At 36.5% G+C, this 26,306-nt stretch overlaps 1 protein-coding gene across 7 annotated transcripts in view; it reads right to left on the bottom strand.

Moving 5' to 3' along the window:
- Window positions 1-26,306, bottom strand: part of SCAPER (S-phase cyclin A associated protein in the ER) — a 513,402-nt gene that overhangs the window by 426,626 nt on the left and 60,470 nt on the right. For all 7 annotated transcript variants that reach the window (XR_006887542.1, XM_046653964.1, XM_046653961.1 and 4 more), the window contains one exon: window positions 13,736-13,853. Coding sequence is in view for 6 of the 7 variants with exons in the window: in XM_046653964.1 (XP_046509920.1) it covers window positions 13,736-13,853 (118 nt within the window). In the remaining variant the exon portion in view is untranslated. The remainder of the gene's footprint in view (window positions 1-13,735; window positions 13,854-26,306) is intronic.

Raw genomic sequence — 26,306 nt, 5'->3', positions numbered from 1 at the left:
TTTACTGAAGAGACTTTCCTTTCTCCATTATACGTTCTTAGCTCCTTTGTCAAAGATGAGCTGTCTACTGATGTGTGGTTTTATTTCTGGGCTTTCAATTCTGTTCCATTGATCTGTGTATCTGTTTTTGTACCAGTACCATGCTGTTTTGATTACCACAGCTTTGTAGTATATTTTGAAGTCAGGGATTGTAATGCCTCCAGCTTTGTTCTTTTTGCTCAGTATTGCTTTAGCTATCTGGGGTCTTTTGTTGCCCCATATGAATTTTAGGATTCTTTGTTCTACTTCCATAAGGACGTCTTTGGGATTCTAATTGGGATTGCATCAATCTATAGATTGCATTAGGTAGCCTTGACATTTTAACTATGTTTATTCTTCCAACATATGTGCAAGAATGTCTATTTCTTTATGTCATCACAGATTTCTTTCAATAATGTCTTACACTTTTCAGTGTATAAGTATTTTCCCTCCTTGGTTAAATTTATTTCTAGATATTTTATTCTTTTTGTTGTGATTGTAAATTGGATTGTATTCTTGAGTTCTCGTCCTGTTAGGTCATTATTAGAGTATAGAAAAGCAACTGATTTTTGTAAGCTGATTTTTGTACCCTGCCACTTTGCAGTAGTAGTTCATTATTTCTAACAGTTCCAACAGATTCTTTTGGGTTTTCTATATATAACATCATATCGTCTGCAAAAAGAGCTTCACTTCGTCATTGGCAATTTGGATATCTTTTATTTCTCTCTTTTTTTAGTGACTAATTGCTCTGGCATGAACCTCCAGTACCATGTTGAATGAGAGTGGCGAGAGAGGGTGCTCTTGTCTTGTTCCTGTTCTCAGAGAGATAGCTTTCAGTTTTTCCCTGTTGAATGTGACATTGGCTGTGGGTTGGTCATGTAGCCTTTATTATGTAGAAGTACACTCCTTCCGTACCCATTTTATTGAGTTTTTATCATAAATGGATGTTGAATCTTGTCAAATGCTTTCTCTGTGTCTACTGAGATGATCATGTAGTTTTTATTCCTCATTTTGTTAATATGGTGTGTCACATACATTTGCAGATGTTGAAGCAACCCTGCATCCCTGGTATAAATCCCACTTGATTATGCTGTATCATGGTGATTCTTTTAATGTACTGCTGTATTTGGTTTGCCAATATTTTGTTGACGATTTTTGCATCTATGCTCATCAGTGATATTGGCCTGTAATTTTCGTTCTTTGTGTTGTCCTTGCCTGGCTTTGGGATCAGGGTGATGTTACCCTCACAAAATGTGTTAGGAAGTGTTTCATCTTCTTCAATTTTTTGGAGTAGTTCGAGAAGCACAGGTATTAAGTCTTCTTTGAATGTTTGGTAGAATTCTCCAGAGAAGCCACCTGGTCCTGGACTTTTTTTGGAGGGGAAGATTTTTGATTACTGTTTCAATCTCTTTACTAGTGACTGGTCTATTCAGATTTGCTGTTTCTTCATGATACAGTTTTGGGAGGTCGTATGAGTCTAAGAATATATCCATTGCTTCTAGATTGTCCAACTTATTCTCTTATAATCCTTTGTATTTCTGTAATATCTGTTGTAATTTCTCATCTTTCATCTCTAATTTTGCTTATCTGAGCCTTCTCTCTTTTTTTCTTAGTGAGTCTGGCTAAGGGTTTGTCAATTTTGTTTATCTTCTCAAAGAACCAGCTCTTTCATTGGCCCTTTCTACTGTTTTTTTGGTTTCAATGTCATTTGTTTCTGCTCTAATTTTTATTATTTCCCTCCTTCTGCTGACTTTGGGCTTTGTTTGGTCTTCTTTTCCTAGGTCTCTTAGGTGTAATTTAATTCCTAGGTGTCTTAGGTGTAATTTAAGATTGCTTATTTGAGATTTTTCTTGTTTGTTAGGGTGGGCCTGCTTTGCTATGAATTTCCCTCTTAGGTTTGCTTTTGCTGCATCCCATATGAGTTGTTAGGATATATTTTCATTTTCGTCTCCAAATGTTCTTTGACTTCTCCTTAAATTTCTTCAGGGATCCATTGGTTGTTCAGTAGCATGTTGTTTAGCATCCACTTGTTTTTCACTTTCCCAGCTTTTTTCTTTTCTCTCTTTTTTTTAAGATTTCATTTTTCCTTTTTCTCCCCAAAACCCCCTGGTACATAGTTGTATATATTTTTAGTTGTGGGTCCTTCTACTTGTGGCACATGGGATACCGCTTCAGCATGGCTTGATGAGTGGTGCTATGTCCACACCCAGGATCCGAATCAGCAAAACTCTGGGATGCCGAGGCAGAGCAAATGAACTTAATCACTCAGTCATGGAGCTGGCCCCTCCCAGCTTTTTTCTTATAGTTGATTTCTAGTTTCATAGCATTATAGTTGGAAAAGACGCCTGATATGATTTCAATCTTCTTAAATTTATTGAGGCTTGCCTTGTTTCCCAACATATGGTCTATCTTTGAGAATGTTCCATGTGCACTTGAGAAGAATGTGTATTCTGCTGTTTTCAGGTGGAGTGTTCTACAAATCTATCTATTAAGTCCATGTGGTCTAGTTTTTGTTTAATTCCACTATCCTTGTTGACTTTCTGTCTGGATGATCTATCCATTGATGTGAGTGGGCTGTTAAGGTCCCCTACTATTATTGTGTTGCTGTTAATATGTCCTTTAAGGTCTGTTAATAGTTGCTTTATGTACTTTGTTGCTCCTGTGCTAGGTGCATATATATTTACAAGTGTTACGTCCTCTTGGTGAAGTGTCCCTTTTATCATTATATACTGCCCCCTTTGTCTCTCATTGCCTTTTTTATCTTGAAGTCTATTTTGTCTGATAGACGTATGGCAACATCTGCTTTCTTTTGTTTGCCATTAGCTTCAAGTATCATCTTCCACCCCTTCACTCTGAGCCACTGTCTGTCTTTAGAGCTGAGACGTGTTTCCTGGAGGCAGCATATTGTTGGGTCTTGTTTTTTAATCCATCCAGCCACCCTATGCCTTTTGCCTGGAGAATTCAATATATTTACATTTAGAGTGATTATTTATATATGAGGGCTTAGTGCTGCCATTTTACTACTTATTTTCTGGTTATTCAGTATTTCCCTTGTTTCTTCTCCCATGTATTTCAGACTGGCAGTTTAGTGTGGTGGTCCTCTATCATGGTTTTCTCAGTTTTCTCTTTATTTATCATTTGTGTCTCTTTCTGATTTTTTGTGTAGTGGCTACCATGAGGTTTGTATTAAGATCTCATAGACAAGAGAGTAAATTTTGTGATGGCCTCTTATTTCCTTAGTCTAAGAAGGTTCTATCCCTTTCCTCTTCCCTACTTAAGTTATTGTTATCACAACTTATTCCATTTTGTGTTGTGAGTCTGTAGTTAAAATGCAATGATCATAGTTTTTTAATGTTTTCCTTCCCTTCATCTTTAATATTATAATTAAGTGTTTGCTAACCTGTTCTGATAGAGAGTTGTCATTTTCTGATTTTGTCTGCCTGTTTATCCCCTAGCTTTGTAAACCCTTTCTCTTTTTTTTCAGGTATGAGGGCCTTCTTGATCATTTCTTGTGGGGGGCAGTGTCTTGTGGCAATGAACTTCCTCAGCTTTTGTTTATCTGGGAATGTTTTTATTTCTCCATCATATCTGACAGATAGTGTCACTGGATATAGTATTCTTGGCTAAAAGTTTCTGTCTTTCAGAATTTTGAATATATCATTCCACTATCCCCTAGACTGTAAGGTTTCTGCTGAGAAATCTGCTGAAAGCCTGACAGGGGTTCCTTTGTAGGTTATTTTCTTCTGCTTTGCTGCCCTTAATATTTTTTCTTTGTCCTGGACTTTTGCCAGTTTTACTAACATATGTCTTGAAGAAAGTCTTTTTACATTGATGTAATTAGGAGTTATATTAGCTTCTTTTACTTGTAGTTCCAGCTCCTTCCCCAGCTTTGGGAAGTCTCAGCTATTATTTCTTTGAACAAGCTCTCTGCTCCTTTCTTCCCTCTCTTTTCTCTCTGGAATACCTATAATTTTTATGCTGCATTTCCTAATTGAGTTAGATATTTCCCAGAGAATTTCTTCATTTCTTTTTAGTCTTAGTTCTCTCTCCTCCATCTGAAGCATCTCTGTATTTCGGTACTCTACATTCCTGATTCTGTCCTCCAAGATATCAGCTCTATTATTTAAGGACTCCAGATTATTCTGTATATCATTCACTGTGTTCATCTCCAACATTTCTGGTTGATTTTTCTTTATAGTTTCAATCTCTTTTGTGAGGAATTCCCTCTGTTCATTAATTTTATTCATGATTTCATTGAACTGAGTTTTCTTGTAACACGTTAAGTTTTTTTATGATAGCTATTTTTAATTCTCTGTCATTTAGACTGTAAATTTCTGCACCTTCAGGATTGATTTCTGGGTACTCATCATTTACCTTCTGGACTGAAGTATTAATATACTTCTTCATCCCAGGGATGGACTGGATTTGTGCCGTCGCATAGTGATAGTACCTGGTCGCAGATTCCACTCACTGCCACTGGCAGGGAGGCAGGAGCTGTGTATTCTGAGCCCACCGCAATCCCTGGCAGCTGTGCCTGTCCTTTGGAAGCTATGCTGACAGAGCCCGTCTGCATCTGCCTGCTGGCTGCTGCTGCTGTACACACATGTGCACCAGGTCTGTGGCAGGGGTCCCTTGCTATGGCCGACTGGCCAAGCTGATGCACCAGGCAGGGGGAGGGATGCTTTCTTTCACATTTGCAATCCTGGGGACACTCCCATTCTGCATTCACTCTCTGTCCTCCTGGGGTGCTCTGCTTGGTGACTACGCCCTCATGATTACTTAGCATCTTCTGTGTGGAGCTTTCCCACAGGCTGGGAGGCAACTCAGAGAGTGAAGGCATCCCTCTGGAGGACCGTCCCCTCCCCTGTCTCTTCTCAGAGCTGTGCATGGTCCTGTGCCCTAGGTCACTGCTGTTGGGGTAGGGAGAGAAGATGTCCTTACCTCCTTCACCTGCCTTCTGGAGGGTCCAGCACCTCCCCCTTCAGACATATGGCTATGTAGGTCTCTCAGACATCTATCGTGTTGTGTGAATGTCCTCTGTTGGTTTATGAGTGTCTTTTTTATCGTGTCTTGTGGGGAAGAGTCTAAAGGAAGAGCTCACTCTGCCATGATGCTGACATCACTCCTACTTGTTCTTTTTTATAAGAAAGATAGTAACTACTATTTTATAATTATTCTATTCTTGAGAGTAATTCAAAACAGGAGTAAAATTCTATAATATATAACAGAATAATTTTCCTTTGTACTCTGAAGAAGTACAAACGAAGTAAGCCATAACACCTACCAACAACTTACTTGAACATAAGTGGGCCTCCCTCACTGTTCTACCAGCGATGAAGGCAGAGAACTCTACACTCACCTACACAGCCCTTTATTCATCCTTTCATTATAGAGAACAGAGTATCACCAGATCTTTTAGAATATCCAATAGAATAACCAGCTTAGAACAAGTATCAGAGGAAACAAAAATAAGACAAAGAACAGAAGAAAACTTTTTAAAATTGAACTACTTTACTCAGAAATATGTGAGTATATACTGTAGTAATAAAACAAGAACAAGCTGCAATTTTTTAAAAAGCAAAATAAAGGCTTTCCTATAACTGGCTAAGTTTTAACAACATAAAATAATCCTTATCAAAAATTATGAAGTTAACATTCTTCTTTTGTCATCATTATTACAGATATTCAGAAAGCTATAATTCTCTGTGCTCACAGTTTTATTTTTTTCAATAAGCATGAATAAAGCTTTTAAAATTGCACTGGCCAATTTTTTATGTACTTATATATAAAATCAGGTTATATACAGATGTGATTCATTATTGTACTTTCCTTTTATGTTTTTTGAATAGAAGCAACTTGAATAAAAACATTTTCAGATTAATGCATGGAAAATGGGAAAACAAAATTTCATAACATAACATTTATAACACATAGCAACCATAAGACATTCATAGGTTTTATGTTGTTACTTTTACAGTAAATAGTGTTGACATATATCTTCTATCAAAGAAATGAAGTACTATGAAAATTTTAGCTAGTAAGGAGCTAAACTTAAAAACATAAATTTAATTCCTCCTTCTATTTAATAGTTCTTGTGATTCAATATAAAAGCTCTCTAAAAACATCTAGGAAGACCGACAAAGAAAGTCACCGAGGGAGGACTGATCCTAGCAGATATTTTAAAATGCTATAATGCCTCTATAATTAAAACAATGTGGCACTCACATCAATTAGATAAAAAGACTAGCGGAACAGAATATAGGTATATATGGAAATTCAATCTACAATAAAAGTGGCATCTCAAATGATTGAGTCAAAGATAGACTTTATACTAAGCAATGCTGGGGCAACTTATTACCCATATGGAAAAAAGATAAAATTAGATCCATGTAAGAATAGACGGACTTCACACTACACGTAAGAACAAACTGCAAACCAATCAGAAATACAAATGTAAAAAGATAAAATCAATAAAAACTAAAATTTTAAATAGAAATGTAAAAAGTAAAATGTAAACATAAAATAAATAAAAAAGAATAAAACATGGGTGAACTGTTGTATAGCTTGAAACATCCAGCTGTGTAAGGATGTTCTCAAAGAATGAGAACACGTCAAAAACCAACAGGAGCCAGCTTAGCAGGTCTCCCACTAGAGAAATTTAGAACAACTTAAGCGTCAAAGCAGAGTGATGCTTTGATGCTTAAGAAACAAGAAACCATGAGTCCATACAAATTTGAATACATACAGACATATATAAACCCAAAGAGGAAAAGAGAAAGCTCTTCCTTACATTAGAATGCCAACTAATAAATGTAGAAAGAAGAATGGGGTTCGCAAATGACCATTTTGCAACGACGAGAGGAATAATTTACTCCGTTGAGAATTATCAATGGAAGTTAAAGCCGGATAGACTATTTCAAGTGAAACAGCATAGTTACATAGTCTCAAACTATCTTACCGCAAATTATTTATTAATTACAAAGGAAAAAATTAGTTACTTTATACTGGAGAAACTTGGAAGATAACATCTCAACAAAGGGATTAAAGTTGACATCACTGAAAAAACACCTCAGATCGGAAGTAGGTGGAGCAAAACGGCAGGGTGAGCCGACCCAGGACTCTCTCCGTTCCAAAGTACAAGAAAGGACTGAACAAAAAAACCTGAATTTCAGCTAATGAACCTAATGCCAGGACTCAGACCTACAGTATCAAAAGACAGAGGACGGAGTCCCTGCTGCCTGCCTCGGAGGAGCTGTAACGGGGTAGGAGAGAACTTCGCTGGCTCCCCTAGAAACTGGGATGGCCGTGCGGGTCGGGAAGGAGAAGGGGAGGGGCCGCGTGACCGGGGGATCGTCTAGGACTCCCGCCACCGGTACAGTGGAAACCCAGTGACGGGGGAAAGCTTCCGTACGCAGGGACCCCATAAACCCAGGGCCCTGGGAGACCATAGAACAGAACTGACCGAATCCAGATCAGTGTGCGGAGAAACCAGCTCTCCCTGCCCCGGCAAACCACACAGGGCGCGGCCATCTTGCCCGAAGACGAGAGCTCAGAACGTGTGGCACTCGACCCCCATCTAGTGGCAACAGGCTGTAACTGCAACCGAATTCTACCACCATGTGAAACAACCCCTCCTCTACCATCCAGCAATTTATAAAGGCCCCAGACCAGAAGGAAAACAATAAAAACACACAATTAACTCCTGAAGACTTGGAAATAGGTAAACTAAGTGAAAATGAGTTCAGAGCACCTATAATCAAAAAACTCAATGAGGTAGAGAGAAAGATAGAGAAACAAGCTGAGTTCTGGAGTTACTTCACAAAAGAGATTGAAATTATAAAGAAGAATCAAACAGAATTACTAGAGATGAAAAACACAATGGACCAGATAAGACAGAATATGGATTCCCTGAATGCCCGGGTACACTCCATAGAAGAGCAAATTAGCATAATCGAAGATAGACAGGCTGAATGGCTCCAGACAGAGGAAGAAAGAGAACTAAGGATTAAAAGGAATGAGGAAAGTATTAGAGAGATAGCAGATTCAATGAGGAGAAAGAATTAAAGGATTATAGGAATTCCCGAGAATGTGGAAAAGGAAAATGGAACAGAAAGTGTGCTTAATGAAATTATAGAAGAGAACTTCCCAAATCTAGGGATTGAGGGAGAAATGTGTGTAGAGGAAGCTTTCAGATCTAGATTTATCAATGTAAAAAGACCTACTGCAAGGCATATAGTAGAACAAATGGCAAAAATGAAACACAAAGAAAGAACAGTCAGGGCAGCAAGACAGAAGAGAATAACCTACAAAAGAGCTCCTATCAGACTTTCAGCGGATTTCTCTACAGAAACCTTACAAGCTAGGAGAGAATGGAGTGACATATTCAAAACTTTAAAAGATAAAAATCTTCAGCCAAGAATACTCTATCCAGCAAGAATATCCTTCAGATATGAGGGAGAAATTAAATCTTTTCCAGACAAACAAAAATTAAGGGAATTTGTGACCACAAGTCCTCCACTACAAGAAATCCTCAAGAAGGCTCTCATACCTGAAAAAAGAAAAAAGGGAGAAAGGGGTCACAAACCACAGAGTAGGGAGACAGACAAATAGAACCAGAATAGGATAGCAAATATTCAACTATAGCATTAGGATAAAGGTAAGGAAACTACCAAAGCAAAGACGATCTTATCACTCTAACAACAAACGCATAACACAAGTTGGAATAAGAAATGAAAACAATAATTTAGGAGGGGAAGAGCAAAGGGACTAAATTAGTCTAGGCCAAGTAAATAAGAGACCACCAGAGATCACACTATATTATACACGAGATTCCAAATACAAACTTCAGGGTAGACACTAAACTAAATAACAGAACAGAGCCAGAAAACATAAATAAGGAAAAATCGAAGAAACCCAGCATAAGAAATTGCACTATCAAACGGGTAGGATAAAGCACACAGGAAGAGAAAAGGAGGAAAGCCAAATAATGAGCAACAAATTGACAGCTTTAAGTCCACATGCATCAATAATCAGTCTCAATGTAAACAGATTGAACGATCCAATAAAAAGACAAAGAGTGGCAAAATGGATTAAAGAACAAGATCCAACAATTTGTTGCCTCCAGGAAACACACCTCAGCCCCAAGGACACACACAGGGCTCAGAGAGTGAAGTGGTGGAAGACAATACTTCAAGCTAATAGCAAGAAAAAAAAGCAGAGGTTGCATTCTTATATCAGACAAAGTGGATTTCAAATTAAGACATGTAAAGAGAGACAAAGAGGGGAAATATAAAACGATCAAAGGGACACTTCCTCAAGAAGAAATAATGCTTATAAATATCTATGCACCAAACATAGGAGCACCAAGGTTCATAAAGCAACTATTAACAGACCTAAAGGAAGATGTTAAAAACAAGACAATAATAGTAGGGGACCTCAACACCCCACTCACATCAATGGACAGATGATCCAGACAAAAAATCAACAAGGAAATAGTGGAGCTAAATGAAAAAGTAAAACAATTGGACTTAATAGACATATATAGATGACTTCATCCTAGAAAAGCAGAATACACATTCTTCTCCAGTGCAAATGGAACATTCTCAAGGATAGACCATATGTTGGGAAACAAGGCAAGCCTCTACAAATTTAAAAAAATTGAAATAATAAGAAGCATCTTCTCCGATCATAATGCTATAAGGCTAGAAATTACTTACAAGAAAAAAGCTGAGAATGGCACAAAGATGCGGAGATAAACAATACACTGCTGAACAAGAATGGATCATTGAAGAAATTAAAGAAGAAATCAAAAAATACCTGGAAACTAATGAAAATGGTAACACGCCATACCAACTCATAAAGGATACAGCAAAAGCTGTATTAAGAGGAAAATTCATCGCAATACAGGCACATCTTAACAAACAACAAAAATTCCAAATAAGCAATCTTAAACTACACCTAACTGAATAAGAGAAAGAAGAACAAAGCCCAAAGTCAGCCAAAGGAGAGACATAATAAAAATCAGAGCAGAAATAAATACTATTGAAAGGAAAAAGGTGGTAGAACGGATCAATGAAACAAACAGCTGGTTCTTTGAGAAGATAAATAAAATTGACAAACCCCTAGCCAGACTTACAAAGAAAAAAAGGAAGAAAGCTCAAATAAACTAAATCAGAAATGAAAGAGGAGAAATAACAACAGACTCTGCAGAAATACAACGGATTATAAGAGAATATTATGAAAAACTCTATGCTAACAGAATGGATAACCTAGAGGAAATGGATAAATTCTTGGACTCCTACAATGTCCCAAAGCTGACTCAGGAAGAAGCAGACAATTTGAACAGAACAATCACAAGGAAAGAGATTGAAACAGCAATCAAAAACATCCCAAAGAATAAAACCCCAGGACCAGATGGCTTTCCTGGGGAATTCTACCAAACTTTCAGAGAGGATTTAATACCTATCCTTTTCAAGCTATTCCAAAACATCAGGGAGGATGGAACACTTCCTAACACATTCTATGAGGCCAACATCACACTGATACCAAAGCCTGACAAGGACAGCACGAAAAAAGACAACTACAGGCCAATATCACTCATGAACATAGATGCAAAAATTCTCAACAAAATTTTGGCAAGCAGCATTCAGCAATTCATCAAAAGGATCCTACATCATGATCAAGTGGGATTCATGCCAGGGACACAGGGATGGTTCAACATCCACAAATCAATCAACGTGATACACCACATCAACAAACTGAGGAATGAAAACCACATGATCATCTCAATAGATGCAGAGAAAGCATTTGACAAGATCCAACAGCCATTTAGGATAAAAACTTTGAACAAAATAGGCACAGAAGGGAACTACCTCAACATAATAAAGGCCATATATGACAAACCCACAGCCAACATCATACTCAATGGGCAAAAACTGAGCACCATCCCCCTGAAAACAAGAACGAGACAAGGATGCCCTCTCTGACCACTCTTATTTAACATAGTACTGGAGGTCCTGGCCAGAGCAATCAGGCAAGAAAAAGGAATAAAAGGAATCCAAATAGGGAGGGAAGAAGTGAAACTCTCGCTGTTTGCAGACGACATGATCTTATATATAGAAAACCCCAAAGAATCCATTGGAAAACTCTTAGAAGTAATCAACAACTGCAGCAAAGTTGCAGGGTATAAAATCAATTTGCATAAATCAGTAGCATTTCCATATTCTAATAACGAACTAACAGAGAAAGAACTCAAGAACACAATACCATTCACAATCGCAACAAAAAGAATAAAATACCTCGGGGTAAATTTAACTAAGGAAGTGAAGGACCTACATAATGCAAATTACAAGGCCTTTCTGAGAGAATTGGATGACGACATAAGGAGATGGAAAGACATTCCATGTACATGGATTGGAAGAAAAAACGTAGTTAAAATATCCGTTCTACCTAAAGCAATCTACAGATTCAATGCTATCCCAATCAGAATCCCAATGACATTCTTTACAGAATTAGAACAAAGAATCCTAAAATTTATATGGGGCAACAAAAGAGCCCGAATTGCTAAAGCAATCCTGACAAAGAAGAACAAAACGGGAGGCATCACAATCCCTGACTTCAAAACTTACTACAAAGCTACAGTAATCAAAACAGCATGGTACTGGTACAAAAACAGGTGCACAGATCAATGGATCAGAATTGAAAGCCCAGAAATAAAACCACACATTATGGACAGCTTATCTTCAACAAAGGAGCTGAGAGCATACAATGGAGAAAAGAAAGTCTCTTCAACAAATGGTGCTGGGAAAACTGGAAAGCCACATGTAAAAGAATGAAAATTGACCATTCTTTTTCACCATTCACAAAAATAAACTCAAAATGGATCAAAGACCTAAAGCTGAGACCTGAAACCATAAGGTTTCTAGAAGAAAACGTAGGCAGTACACTCTTTGACATCAGTATTAAAAGGACCTTTTCGGACACCATGTCTTCTCAGACAAGGGAAACAACAGAAAGAACAAACAAATGGGACTTCATCAGACTAAAGAGCTTCTTCAAGGCAAATGAAAATAGGATTGAAACAAAAAAACAACCCACTAACTGGGAAAAAATATTTGCAAGTCATATATCTGACAAAGGCTTAATATCCGTAACATATAAAGAACTCTCACAACTCAACAACATAAAATCAAACAACCCGATCAAAAAATGGGCTGGAGACATGAACAGACATTTCTCCAAAGAAGTTATATGGATGGACAATAGGCACATGAAAAGATGTTCATCATCGCTGATCAGGGAAATGCAAATCAAAACTACACTAAGATATCGCCTTACACCCATTAGAATGACAAAAATATCTAAATCTAATAGTAACAAATGTTGGAGAGGTTGTGGACAGAATGGAACCCTCATACACTGCTGGTGGGAATGCAAACTGATGCAGCCACTATGGAAAACAGTATGGAGATTCCTCAAAAAATTAAAAATAGAACTACCATACAATCCAGCCATTCCACTACTGGGTATCTATCCAAAGAGCCTGAAGTCAGCAATTCCAAAAGTCCTATGCACCTCAATGTTCATTGCAGCATTATTTACAATAGCCAAGACGTGGAAGCAACCTAAGTGCCCATCAACAGATGAATGGATAAAGAAGATGTGGTACATATATACAATGGAATACTACTCAGCTGCAAAACAGAACAAAATCATTCCATTTGCAATAACATGGATGGACCTTGAGGGAACTATGTTAAGTGAAATAAGCCAGTTAGAGAAAGACAATCTCTGTATGACTCCACTCACATGAGGAATTTAAAAATGTAGACAAAGAGAACAGATTAGTGGCTACCAGGGGAAACGTGGGGTGGGGGGTGGGCAGAAAGGGTGAAGTGGTGCACCTACAACACGAATGACAAACATTAATGTACAACTGAAATCACACAAGATTGTAACCTATCATTAACTCAATAAAAAAAAAAAAAAGTTGGCATCACTAGTAACAAGACAAACCAACATCATGTGCGTCCTATGAGGCACTGAAAAGGATACAACTTAATTTCTTTGGAATCCCTCCAAAAATACGTAAGAAAATTTAAGCATTAAAAGACATCATGCAAACCCAATGTAAGGAATATCTACAAGTCCCCAGAAATTTTCAGTGAGGCCTCCTTTGGCACACTTCAATCTCCTCTCTTCTGCTTCCCTATCCAGTTTTCTAGATCCCCAGGACCTAGGCAGTGCTTGCACTGCTCCTAGCCATTAAAATGAAGGGACTGAAGAGAAAAGATATTTTTTCTAGTTTAAATAATAATGAAACCTAAAGAAATATACTTATCTTTTCTAAATCATTCATTAAATTGTACCTAATCATGGTAAATACAGCGAATTTTTTTAAAACCTATTTTTTATTTTTATAAGAATTTAGTAAAAGAAAAACATCTAAATCTTCTGTAACTTTAAAAAATAAAACCCTAATCTGCCAGTCCTAATAATATAACAAACCCAATTTCATCCTTATGTGAAACAATAAAACAATAATACCTTCATGAAATCATTTATGTTAGTTACAATAAAAAAATAAAAAATGCATTTCTATTTTAATATATACTAACTGCCCACCAGTTCTCATTGTAAACAGTTTTCAGTCAGTCTATCTACTGTTCAGGACTAAATATATCCTTCTTTACAACAAAAATGAAACTTTAATACATACCATCATCATCTTTGCTTTCTAGTGGAACACTCCAAGCTATTAGGTTTCTGGCTGTACGACCCTCCTCTGCAACTATTCTCCTTACTTTGTCATGACTATTGGAGCGCTGGAATGAAGCCTATGTACAGAAAAGACAATATTTATTAGATTATTAGATCAGTCAACATATAAAATATATTTGGCAAACAAATTCATTATTTTTCACATTTTCTCAGAAAGGAAACCCTTGAAACTAATTTGGGACTGGAAAGGTGGTTAAACAGAGAAAAGAAAGTAAGTTACAGAAATTTTTTAGTTCTAAGAAGACAATCCTACAATTTTTAAAATAAACAAATTATTTCAAGAATAAATACAATCAAAGGATGAAAAAGTGTCCTAAGGAGCACAAACATGCTCTGTTCCCATTTCAGCACTACCCCTTACAAATCAACAAGACAAAGTGTGGAAGAGAGCAGTTTTCACAAACATGTTATGTATTCCCCCTGAAAGCTCTCTGTGGCATAAAATGTTTTCGATTCTATTTTTTCCCTAGAGATAACACTGAAGTAAATTTCCACTCATTTGTAAATTTCCACTGCAAAATTTTATCTCCAAATTATTGGGATCTAAACAATAATTCCTGTAGCTGACATATTTAAATTGCAAATTTTAAAACTCAAACTACTGCACACAATGTGTGTGTATATGTATGTAGATGTGTGTACAAATATATACATATATACATGTACGTAAATATATACATATATGAGTATGAGTGTGTGTGTGTGTGTACAATTTCTTGCCTGCTTTAGCCCCACCTAGCTGAAAGCAACACTAGCCTACAGGTTCAGCCTGACCAAGACCCTGGTCCAACGGGAGCCAGGTATGGTAACGTAAAAGAAATTACCTCCCCACTAATATATGCTATCTGAAAACAGCCTGTTTTTAGAAGCCAAGTATCAATGAAAAGAAAGGGGCTCTATAAAGAATCCCTATGAGCATGAGGATGCAGCCTCCTTGCCTAACCCTTAAGTCCATGTGGGAAATCTGCCTCTTTCTGAAAAAAGTTCCCTAGGGAACCCAGCCCAAAGTCCCAGTCCAATTAACGGGTGCATTCATCTTCTCTTCTAGTTTTTGCTAGCCTGGACTTTTAGCATTCCTGGAATCATTAGGCAACAATACCTTTACTGGGCAATTACTATGTGTAAGGCACTGTGTAAGACACTGAAGCGAATACAAAGAAATATAGATACAGTCACGCATCACTTAACAACGGGGATGAGTTCTAAGAAATGTGTTGTTAGGCAATTTCATCCTTATGTGAACATCACAGAGTGTACTTACACAAACCTAGATGATATAGCCTACTACACACCTAGGATATATGGTACTAATCTTATGGGACCACTATCATATACACAGTCTGTCACTGACTGAAACATCATTATGCAGTTGATGGCTGTATTGTACTTGACCTCAAAGAGTTAACATTCCAAATGAGTGAACCAAACAAGGAAGAGCAAAAAATAATACATGAATTAATCACTATGGTAGCTAGTCTTCAAAGATGTTCCCCTTCTCCTAGGTAAACCAAACCTCTGGTGTTCATGCCCCTGTGTAATCCCCTCCCCTTGAATCCTGCTCTGTGACTTGCCTTTCAACCACTAAAATGAGGTGGAAGTTACAGTGCATAACTTCTGAGACTAGGTCATAAGCTTTGAGGTCTCCACTTGGCTCTCTTGGAATACTCCCTCTTGGGATACTCTCTTGAAACCCAGTTGTCATGCCATCAGAAGCCCAAGACACCAGTAGAGATAGCATGTAAAGGCAGCCCTCTGGTTGACAGCCCCAGTTGAACTCCCAGCTGACAGACACCACCCACTGAGCCATCCTGGATGTTCCAGCCCAGTCAAGCCCCCAGATGTCTGCTGCCATCCCAGCACCCCAGGCACAACAGACGAACCACCCAGTCAACCCATAGAATCGTGAGAGAAAACAGAAAATATATGTATGCACACTAGTCCACAATACACACATCTGTATTTCTGTATCTATCTACATAGATATATAAAAATCCATGAGTTACACTGATACTTCTGATTTCAACTTTACACCTCAAGGTTCATTTTAGCCTTCCCCTTTCCTTATCTGTAATTTATTTCTCCACCAGTAAGAAAACTAGCTCTCATTCTCTACAATATATTTACTTACCTTTTCAATTCTAATATATACATAAAGTAGTTTCAAGATTGCTAACCCATATCTCCGTGAGAAACACATTTATTAACAAGATTATAGCATTTCTATAAAGTTCTTATCTTTAGCCTTACAGGATCTGGTGAAACTACTGGATTTCGTTTTCCAAAATTACTCTAGTTCTTCTCATCCTCACCCCTTTTAATGTGGTTATTCACTTGTAATATGTTACTCTTTCCGTTCCCTTTTGGGTTCTCCTCACCTACTGGTTGATTTTAATTGCTCGTTTATCTGGGGAATATGTGAAAGAAAAGCAATACATTATTCTCAAACAAAGGAACTTAGTAATGAGTAGTATGACTTGAAGAGAAGAAAAAAGTCACTATACTCTAGAGCAAGGGTCAGCAAATTTCTACAAAGGTCCAGATAATAAATAATTTGTTTGTTTGTTTCTAATATGTCTTTATTTAATACCATTATTCTAGGGGGGAGGCAGAGAAACAACCAGATTCCATTTGAAAAAACGTGCAACTTCACTTGATTGTTTCTAAAGGTTTTCAGTAGCAGTAGGAGCTAGCTTCGAATTTGGTGTTTAGTTATGAGCCTACATTTGAAGGTTACAGTATTCCTCGTCTTCTTGTAATGCTGAAATCTTGATTATATGTAGCTTTGTTTGTTCTCCTTGTTGATTGTATGATTTGGAGGAAGTTGACTGTAGGATTATGGAGAGATTTGGATTCAGGGAGCTGTCTTTATCTTCCAGACCCTTAAGGCTCTCCTAAAGTTTTTACAAGTGTGTATTGTCACATGCCTTTCCAACACATAATGTTATCAGCATTATTTGTTTCCTCAATATGGTGGTTGAAGATGATATTCCATTGCCAATAAATAATTTTTTATTTTAGGCTCTCCAGACCATATAGTCTCTGTGACAACTACTCAATCATGCTGTTTTGTGTGAAAGCAGTCATAGACAATATATAAACAAATGAGAGTGGCTGTGTGGTGAGAAGCCAACTGGGAGATAGAAATTAATTTTTATTTTAAAATAAATTCAAATTACAGAAAAGTTTCAAATTAGGACAAAGAATTGTCAAAATACCCTCATGTATTTTTTTTCTAAAACACTTGAGAATTAACTGCAGTCATGATACCCCTTGCCCTTTAAAATACTCCAATGTCTATTTCCTATAGCAAAGGATACTCTCCAAAATCAAGAAATTATCATTGATACGAACTATTATCTAAATTAAAAGAATTGTTTAAATTTCACCAACTGCCCCACTAACGCATTTGATAGTATAAAACAAAGTTGAGAGAAATACGGAAATTAACAAAAGAAACCTTAAGTAAATCGGAGTTGGGAAGGCCTCTAAGGAGAGCTCTCACACCCTATCATACATTGTCAATTACACCAAACAAAAAGAGACTTACACTTCCATCTTGGTCACAAAGTAAAACTACCTTACTGCTGAAGGAAGATTTCTCTTCCGACGAGCAATAACCCAGCCAACGAGGAACACCAAAGCTCAGCCAATGAGAAGATATTGCCGCCCTGAACTGTTACTTTCCTCCAATGGACTTTTGCTTGGAACAGCCCCTTCCTCCCCTCCTGTTTCTCTAAAAAGCAAACTTCTCTCCTTTGTTTCCAGGATTTGCCTTTGGTTTGCCATAGCATGCACATCCCAAACTGCAATTTCTTTTGGCTATTCCCGAATAAACTCATCTTTAGGGTAAACTAACTGGCAAATTTGCTTTTAGTTGACAAAAGATACAAGCTCAATTCTTCCAGAATCTTTATAAATTCCAAGCAAGACAAACACAAAGAAAACCAGACCTAAGCATGTCACAGAAAAACTGATGATAACCTGAAACAAAGAGAAAATCTTAAAAGCAAACAGAGGAGGAAAAAAAAAAAACCTCACCTTTAAAGGAGTAACAATTACAATGACAGCTTTGCATTGTCCAAAAAGTGATAAAAGTAATAATTTATAAAAATTAATAAGTCAATAACTTGTTATTGCCTATTCAGTAGATTAGTAGGGTCAAAATCCTGATTGAAGAGAGTTCAAGAGAATGATGAGTGAGAAAATGGAGATGGCAAGTATAAAAAACCTTTGAGTTTCGTCATAAAGGAGAATAGAGAAAGAAGAAAGTGGAAATAAAGTTTTTAAGATAGGTGATAATATATTTTTATGCTGATGATAATGATCCATTAGAAAGAGAAACTGAGTTACACAGGGAAAGAGGGAATAACCACAGGAGCTAAATCCATGACTGGTAAGAATTGAGTTTCAGTGTACACAAATGAATGAACCAACCAACCAGCCCAAACCATTAGGAAAACAAAGATTGTTCTCTTCTACTCTAATACTCTGTGCTATGAGGTTGACCCAAATTTTCCTCTTAAGTTTTTACATCTTTAAAATAAATACCCTGCACCCACATTCCTTCGTTCCTCTGACCTTACCCTGATATCCACATGGCATCTACTTAATCTAACTCATAAGTGTTCACTGGAACTCATCAGTTTGTGATCACTGTCCCAGCTTTATCCTGTGCAAAATTCGTGAATCATCTCTTCTCTATTCCCATACTTTCTAATCAATGTAACACCATAAAATCTCCTCCTTTTACTTAAACACATCTCCCAATGATCATTAGCTCTGTATAACTTAGGTTGGCACCTATCATTTAGGTTACCTGAGCATTGTTTTAACCAAGAAGTATCAATATTCTTTTTAGGCCAGATGAATAAGTTTAAATACCTGGGCTACTTTTCAGCTCTTTTTTAGATGATTCCCTCATGCAATCATAGAAACTCTTATAGGTAGATAGATATCATAAAATTCACTATCCTACACATTATATTCTAACTCAAGAGTCTTCATAAAGTAATGATTTTCTAGGAACTAAAATGATCACAAGAAAGCAGTGTTGTAGTAATCGTAGACCAGAAAACTTGAAGTCTAATATTCTTTTCTTCTATGAACATTTCGGTTCCACCATAAATTTTGTGAAGTTATTTATTTTCTACCTAATACATATACATACAAAGAAAAAGCCACCAGCTCAAGACTTTGTTTTCATTCTTAATTCCAATACTTCACATGCAAAAACATTATAACACTCATCTTACTACAACCCCCGACTGAAAACCATTTTTCAATTTAAAGCACAGGTACTTTCTGTAATACATGGTTAATTTTTAATAATCCTATTCTTATAAAAATGTCAGTAGTAACTTAAGTACAATAGTTTTAAACACTTTAAGTATCAGGGTTTGAAATGCAATAAATGAGTCTGAAATACTTCATAACATTATAAATATCTATTTCAACTATTAATTTCACCTAGGTTCTTTTCTTCAAGGAGATGAACAAAATACATGTATTTTCATCCAAAGTCACAGTGTGCCACCTAGTGCTGTATGGAGATTTTACAGAGGCTTGTTCAAATACTAAATGTTTCAATTAAAAGCATATATATCAGTCTTGAGTGAAAGTTTTTATGTTCAACTCTTATAGCATATAATCTAGGAAAGCAAGTGTTCAGAATGTTCACTAAAGGGTATATGTATTTCTGAGACTTGCTCCTGGACTGGGAAAAGAACTTATTAACTTCTCTTTCTCTTAGGTTTAAAAAAAAAAAAAAACCTAACTAATTTCTACTTTTAGCAACTTTATTCATAATCGTGAAATGGCTTCAAGCATCATTTATTAAATTTTATCTTTGTAATTTCATGAAAGTTTCTAGTTACACAAGTTCTTCAAAATCCATCGATAATACTGCTTTTCCATAAAATGAAATATCTTTCTTTTTTTTAAGTGGCTCTTCAGCTTTTCAAATAATTGAGGAAAGAACCTTTCTCAAATTCCGACTACTAAAGCCCTTCATATTTTAAGTAGAATGAAGACAAGATTACCAGTCAGTGAACACCAGGAGTACATTAAAATTCTAAGCATGGTAACACTCGCATATATTTACATGAAACTTACTGAGAAACTAAATAACTGATACAATTTTCTTAACATTATGGACTGATGAGCTGGAATTTAGTAATTGCCTTTCTAAAGGTAAAGCCCTAGATGAACTGAGGCTGTCTCGACTATTACATGGGAAAAAAATAACCTTCAATCTTATATGAGCTACTCTGTTTTGGGATCTATGTTAGAGCAGATATATTGAATCTTACCAATTCTATCTCCTAAATATATCTTGAAGCCATAAATCCACTAATATCACTCCAATACAAACCATTATCATGTCAAGCATAAATTATCATAACAGCCTCTGTGACAGAGACTACCATATGTTCACCAAAACCATGAGCTTCTTCTCCTATCACAAAGCTACACAACACTTTCCAGATTCTCTTGCAGGTAGATGGCCATGTGACTAAGTTCTGCACACTAGAATACAGGAAAAAATGAAGTAAGCCATTTCGAGACCTGGCTTATGAAAAGAATCTACATCACCACTTATATTCTCTCTCTTTCCTCCCAATCACTGGCCACATACAGAGGATCCAACACAGAACTCTCTAGAGAATGAGAGTTAATTTGGTCCCTGAATTACAGTGTGAAAGGCTGAATGCTGAATACCTGCATTGAACTATTACATGAAACAGAAATCTAATTATAAGAAATAAATTTCTAATCTGTCGGTTTCCCTTCTGGTTATGAAGGGCTAGGTAATTCAGACCAACCATGCAGTTGAGAAAAACTGGAAAAGCTGAACAAATTTTTTAACATCTGTTTAAAAGCACCAGAGAAAAGTGGAGGAAGTTAGCAACTATAGGGCCAAGATCAGAGAAAAACAGAAACTTAAATAGGTGAGTCCAGCAATCAGGGTTGCTTTTCTCCCAGAGGCACCTGCCAATTTCAACAATCGCAAGCAAGATTGAGAAGCCAAGCAAAGCTTGACAGATTCACAAAAGTATAAAGACAAAATTTGCCCAGGGCCAACCCAGGCTTTAGGTTCAAACCCAGAAGACTTTCATCCCAGGAGTAATGGTGAATCAGAAATAGAAGAGCCCTAGCAAATCAAATACAGCAATACATTAAAAGGATCATCCACCATGATCAAGTGGGATTTATACCAGGGATGGTTCAACATCTGCAAATCAATCAATGTGATACACCACATTAACAAAATGAGGAATAAAAATCACAAGATCATTTCAATAAATTCAGAGAAAGCATTTGACAAGATCCAACATCCATTTATGTATGATAAAAACTCTCAATGAAATGGGGACCTCAACATAATAAAGGCTATATATGACAAATCCACAGCCAACATCATAGGTAGGGGTGCAAAACTGAAAGCATCCCTCTGACAATAGGAACAAGAAAAGGGTGCCCACTCTCACCACTTATTTAACACAGCACTTGAGGTATGGCCCAGGGCAATTAGGCAAGAAAAGGAAATAAAAGTATCCAAATTGGAAAGGAAGAAACAAACCTCTCACTGTTTGCAGACAACATGACTCTACATATAAAAAAAACTAAAGAATCCACCAGAAAACTTTTAGAAATAATCAACAACTACAGCAAAGTTGAAGCGTACAAAATCAACTTACAAAAATCAGCTGCATCTCTACACACTAATGATGAACTAGCAGAAAGAGAAGTCAAGAACACAATCCCATTCACAATCACAACAAAAAGAATAAAACATCTAGGAATAAATTTAACCAAAGCGGTGAAAGACCTATACACTGAAAACTATAAGACACTATTGAAAGAAACCAAAGAAGATATAAAGACATGGAAAGATATTCCATGCTCATGTATTGGAAGAATAAACATAGTTAAAATGTCCATACTACCTAAAGCAATCTACAGATTCAATGCAATCCCAATCAGAATCCAAATGACATTCTTCACAGAAACAGAACAAAGAATCCTAAAATGTATATAGAACAAGACAAGACCCCAAACAGCCAAAGCAATTCTGAGGAAAAAGACACAGCCAGAGGTGTCACACTCCCTAAACTCAAAATACACTACAAAGCTATAGTAATCAAAATAGCATGGTACTGGCACAAAAACACACACACAGACAGCCTGAACAGAAATGAGAGCTCAGAAACAAAACCACACATCTATGGACAGCTAATCTTCAACAAAGGAACCAAGAACATTCAATGGAGAAAGGAAGGTCTTTTCAATAAATGGTGTTGGGAAAACTGGACAACCACATGCAAAAGAATGAAAGTAGACCATTATCTTATACCATACACAAAAATTAATTCAAAATGGATTAAAGACTTGAACGTAAGACTTGAAACAATAAAACTCCTAGAAGAAAATATACACAGTACACTTTTCAACACTGGTCTTAGCAGTATCTTCTCAAATACCATATCTAATCAGGCAATGGAAACAAAAGAAAAAATAAACACATGGGACTACGTCAGACTAAAAGGGTACTGCAAGGGAAAGGAAACCCTGAACAAACGAAAAAGACAACCCACCAACTAGGAGAAAATATTTGCAAATCATATATCCGACAAGGGGTTAATCTCCAAAATATATAAAGAACTCATACAACTCAACAACAAAAAAAGAAATAACTTGATCAATAAATGGGCAGAGGATATAAACAGACATTTTTCCAAGGAAGATATATGGATGGTCAACAGGCACATGGAAAGATGTTCAACAACACAAATCATCATGGAAATGCAAATCAAAACTACGATATCACCTTACATCTGTTAGAATGGCAATAATTCCCAAGACAGAAACAGCAAATGTTGGAGAGGATGTGAGAAAAGGGAACCCTCATCCACTGCTGGTGGGAATGCAAACTGGTACAGCCACTATGGAAAAGAGAATGGAGATTTCTCAAAATATTAAAAATAGAATTACCATACAACCCAGCTATTCTACCACTGGGTATTTATCCAAAGAACTTGAAATCAACAACACAAATAGATTTATGCACTCCTATGTTAATCACAGCATTATTCACAACAGCTGAGATGTGTAAGCAACCCAAGTGCTCATCAACTGATGAATGGATAAAGAAGATGTGGTATATCTACAAATGGAATACTACACAGCCGCAAAAAAGACAAAATTGTCCCGTCTGCAACAACATTGAGCGACTCTGACAGTATCACGCTAATTGAAATAAGCCAGACACAGAAAAGACAAACGCTATATGATTTCACTCATATGTGGAAGATCAACAAACAGATGGATAAGGAGAACAGAGTAGTTGTTACCAGAGGGGAAAGGAGGAGGAGAGGGAGAAAGAGTTCAAGGGCCCATGTATAGTGATGAATAAAAGCTAGACTACTAGGGGTGAGCAAGATGTAGTCTATACACAAACTGATACATAATAATGTACATTAGAAATTACACAATGTTATAAACCAATATGACCTCAATAAAATAATTTTTTTAAAAAATACACAAGCCCTCACAAAAAATGGGGACAGTTTTGAATCATATCAATCTCTGACAAGATTAAACTACGACTGCCAGTGTCCCTAGCCATCTGCCAAAAACAAAGGTAAATATTCTAGGGAAAAACATGTTATCATGTTAGAAATCAAATTATATATTTAATTATTCACATATAGCATCTGCACCCAATAAAAAATTACAAGTCAAATATCTGAAAATCAAGAAAAATAATAGAAAAGAAAAATATACCCACATATGACCAAAATAATGAAGTTATCAAACAAAGATTTTAAGGTAACTTTAATTACCTAATGCACAGAAAAATAAAAAGACAAGATTGAAAGTGTCTGCAGAGAAGTACAGACCTAAAAAAAGTCAAATAAATATTATAAAACTGAAAGTTTTTTTTCAACTGAAATTAAGAACTCAATGGATAGGTTTAACAAGAAATTAGTGAATTAGATCAGGCTAAAATATCTAGAATGAAAACATAAACAAAAAGTAGAAAAGAGAGCAAGGGACATAGGAAATAAAATGAAAGGTCAAACATAGGAGTAAAAACTGAAGTCTGGGAAGAAAACACACAAAAATGGGATTAGAGCATACGAAGGCTGAGAATTTTCCAAAACTAACAAAAAAACATTATGCCATAGGATTGAGAGGCACTATGAATCACAAAAAGGATAAATTTTTTAAATAATCAAATAAAAAGAAAAAGAGCTAGACATATTATGGTAAAAACTACTGACAACCAAAAAAAGAAAACCTTACAGGTAGCCATAAAGGCATAAGAATCTTCAAAGCAGTAACAATAAAACTGACAAATGACTTCCTATCAGAAATAATTAATGCAGGAAGTCAATGAGATAATACCTTCAAAGTGCTAAAAGGAAACAGTGCCAAATAGAAACATGTGAAACTATCCATAAAAGACTAATAACAAATGAAGTCAACCACAACAAACACTGATGACATAGTTACCTGAGGGGCAGAGGGAGGAAGGGATGGGGATGGGGATGAGGATTAGTGATTAATTACCAAGTCCAAGGAGATGTTAGCCTTACCTGTTACAATTTTTTTTTAAGACTGGCCCTGAGCTAACATCTGTTGCCAATCGTTTTTTTTTTTTTAATTCTGGCCCAAGCCCAAAATACATAGTTGTATACATAGGTCCTCTTAAGTTCTGCTATGTGGGATGCCGCCTCAGTATGGCTTGATGAGTGATGATAGGTCCTCGCCCAGGATCCAAACCAGCGAAACCCTGGGCCGCCAAAGCGGAACACATGAACATTAACCACTCAGCCACGGGGCCAGCTGCTACAATGTATATTTTTATCAGGAAAACAGATTCATGGATTTCTTGATTACTTAAAAGTTATAATATGCATTTTTCAGCAAAAATGCACATTTTGAAAGTTAAAAATAAAATAGAAAAAAACACAAAATGATATTCAAATGGATATTCTAAAGGAGAAATAAAATATTACTGAAATTAAAAGCTCAATAAATGGGTTTAATCACAAATTGAATATAGCAAAAGAAAGGATTAGTGAACTGAAAAATATGACAGTAGAAAATATCTATGTGAGAGTACAAGGAAAAAAATATATATAAAAACTCAGGAGAAAATAGGAGATAAATGGGACACAGTGAATAACAGTATAATTGGAGTCCCTGAAGGAGAAAACAGAGAGAATGGGACAAAAAAAATATTTTTGAAAGGAAAAGGCTTTCCAAAATTGGCAAAAGGTGAGCAGCCCAAGCCTTCCAGTAGCTCTACAAACCCCCAAGCAGGATAAAAACAAAGAAAACTCTATCTAAGCCCATGACAGAAAAACTGACGAAAATCTGAAGCAAACATAAAATGCTAAGAGCATACAGAGGGGATAACAACTCATTACCTTTAAAGGAATGATGAGAAAACCTCCAGTTGATTTTCCAACAGAAACGATAAAAACCAGAAAACACTGGACTATCTTTAAAGTGTTGGAAGAAACAACCAATCTAGATTATTTATCCAGCAAAAATGTCCTTCAAAAGTGAGGACAAAATTAACATTTTTGGACAAACACAATCTATTAGAATTGGTAGCCAAACTGATGTCACTGGAAGAAATAACGGAAATTCTCCAGGAAGAAAGAAAATAATAACAGATGGAAGCACATCAACAACGGAATGAATGAAGAACACGACAAATGGCAAAAGTCCGGGTACAAGTTGTAGCCACCCCTGACCCAGGAAGGGTTAATAATCACTGGAAAAGGCTTGCCAACAAACTGTGACCCAGAGGTGAGAAGGCCAGTTAGCCAATGACGGGTGAGACCTCCAGGGGCAGGCAACCTAAGCCAGGCACAGTCGCCTGGGGGCACAGATGGAGACACGATATTAGGAGCAGGAGGGTCTGTTACCTAGGAGGCCTTGGATGCTCCGAGATAAAAATATACAAGCACAGCAATAACATGATAATATCAAAACAGAGGCCGAGGGAGGGCTTCTTGAGAAATCACTAGGAATTCTTGGCAGTCGCTAATTACATTGTCCAGAACACGTGCGTGTGTTTAACAGATGTAAGTTATGTATATATTGAAACACTGGTTATAATGAACTCAAAATGGCCATCAGCCCTCTCCACATCTATCCTGATGTGTACATTGGATTGCGACACCGACACAAGTAAGAACATAGTTACTATTCAACTATAGTATTACCTTTAATACTAACCTATGAAACATAAAATATATGAAAAACAAAGTGTGTAACAATATCACAAAAGATGGAAGAAGAGTACACAGAATTCAAGTGTGGTAAGGTCTTTGCATTATCCAGAAAGTGATCAAAATAATAACTTTCAACACTCTCATAATTCAATGAGGAATGTTAGAATCTCTAGGGCACTCACCAAAAGAATAATAAAACAATATGTAAGTAACTAGCTATAGATAGGGAAAAATGGAATAAACACAATTGAATAATGC

The sequence above is a fragment of the Equus quagga genome, chromosome 2 (genome assembly GCF_021613505.1).
Source record: "Equus quagga isolate Etosha38 chromosome 2, UCLA_HA_Equagga_1.0, whole genome shotgun sequence".
In the NCBI taxonomy this organism is placed as follows: Eukaryota; Metazoa; Chordata; class Mammalia; order Perissodactyla; family Equidae; genus Equus; species Equus quagga.
Note: the sequence above shows the minus strand (reverse complement) of the source record. Positions and strands in the feature narration are given on the sequence as shown.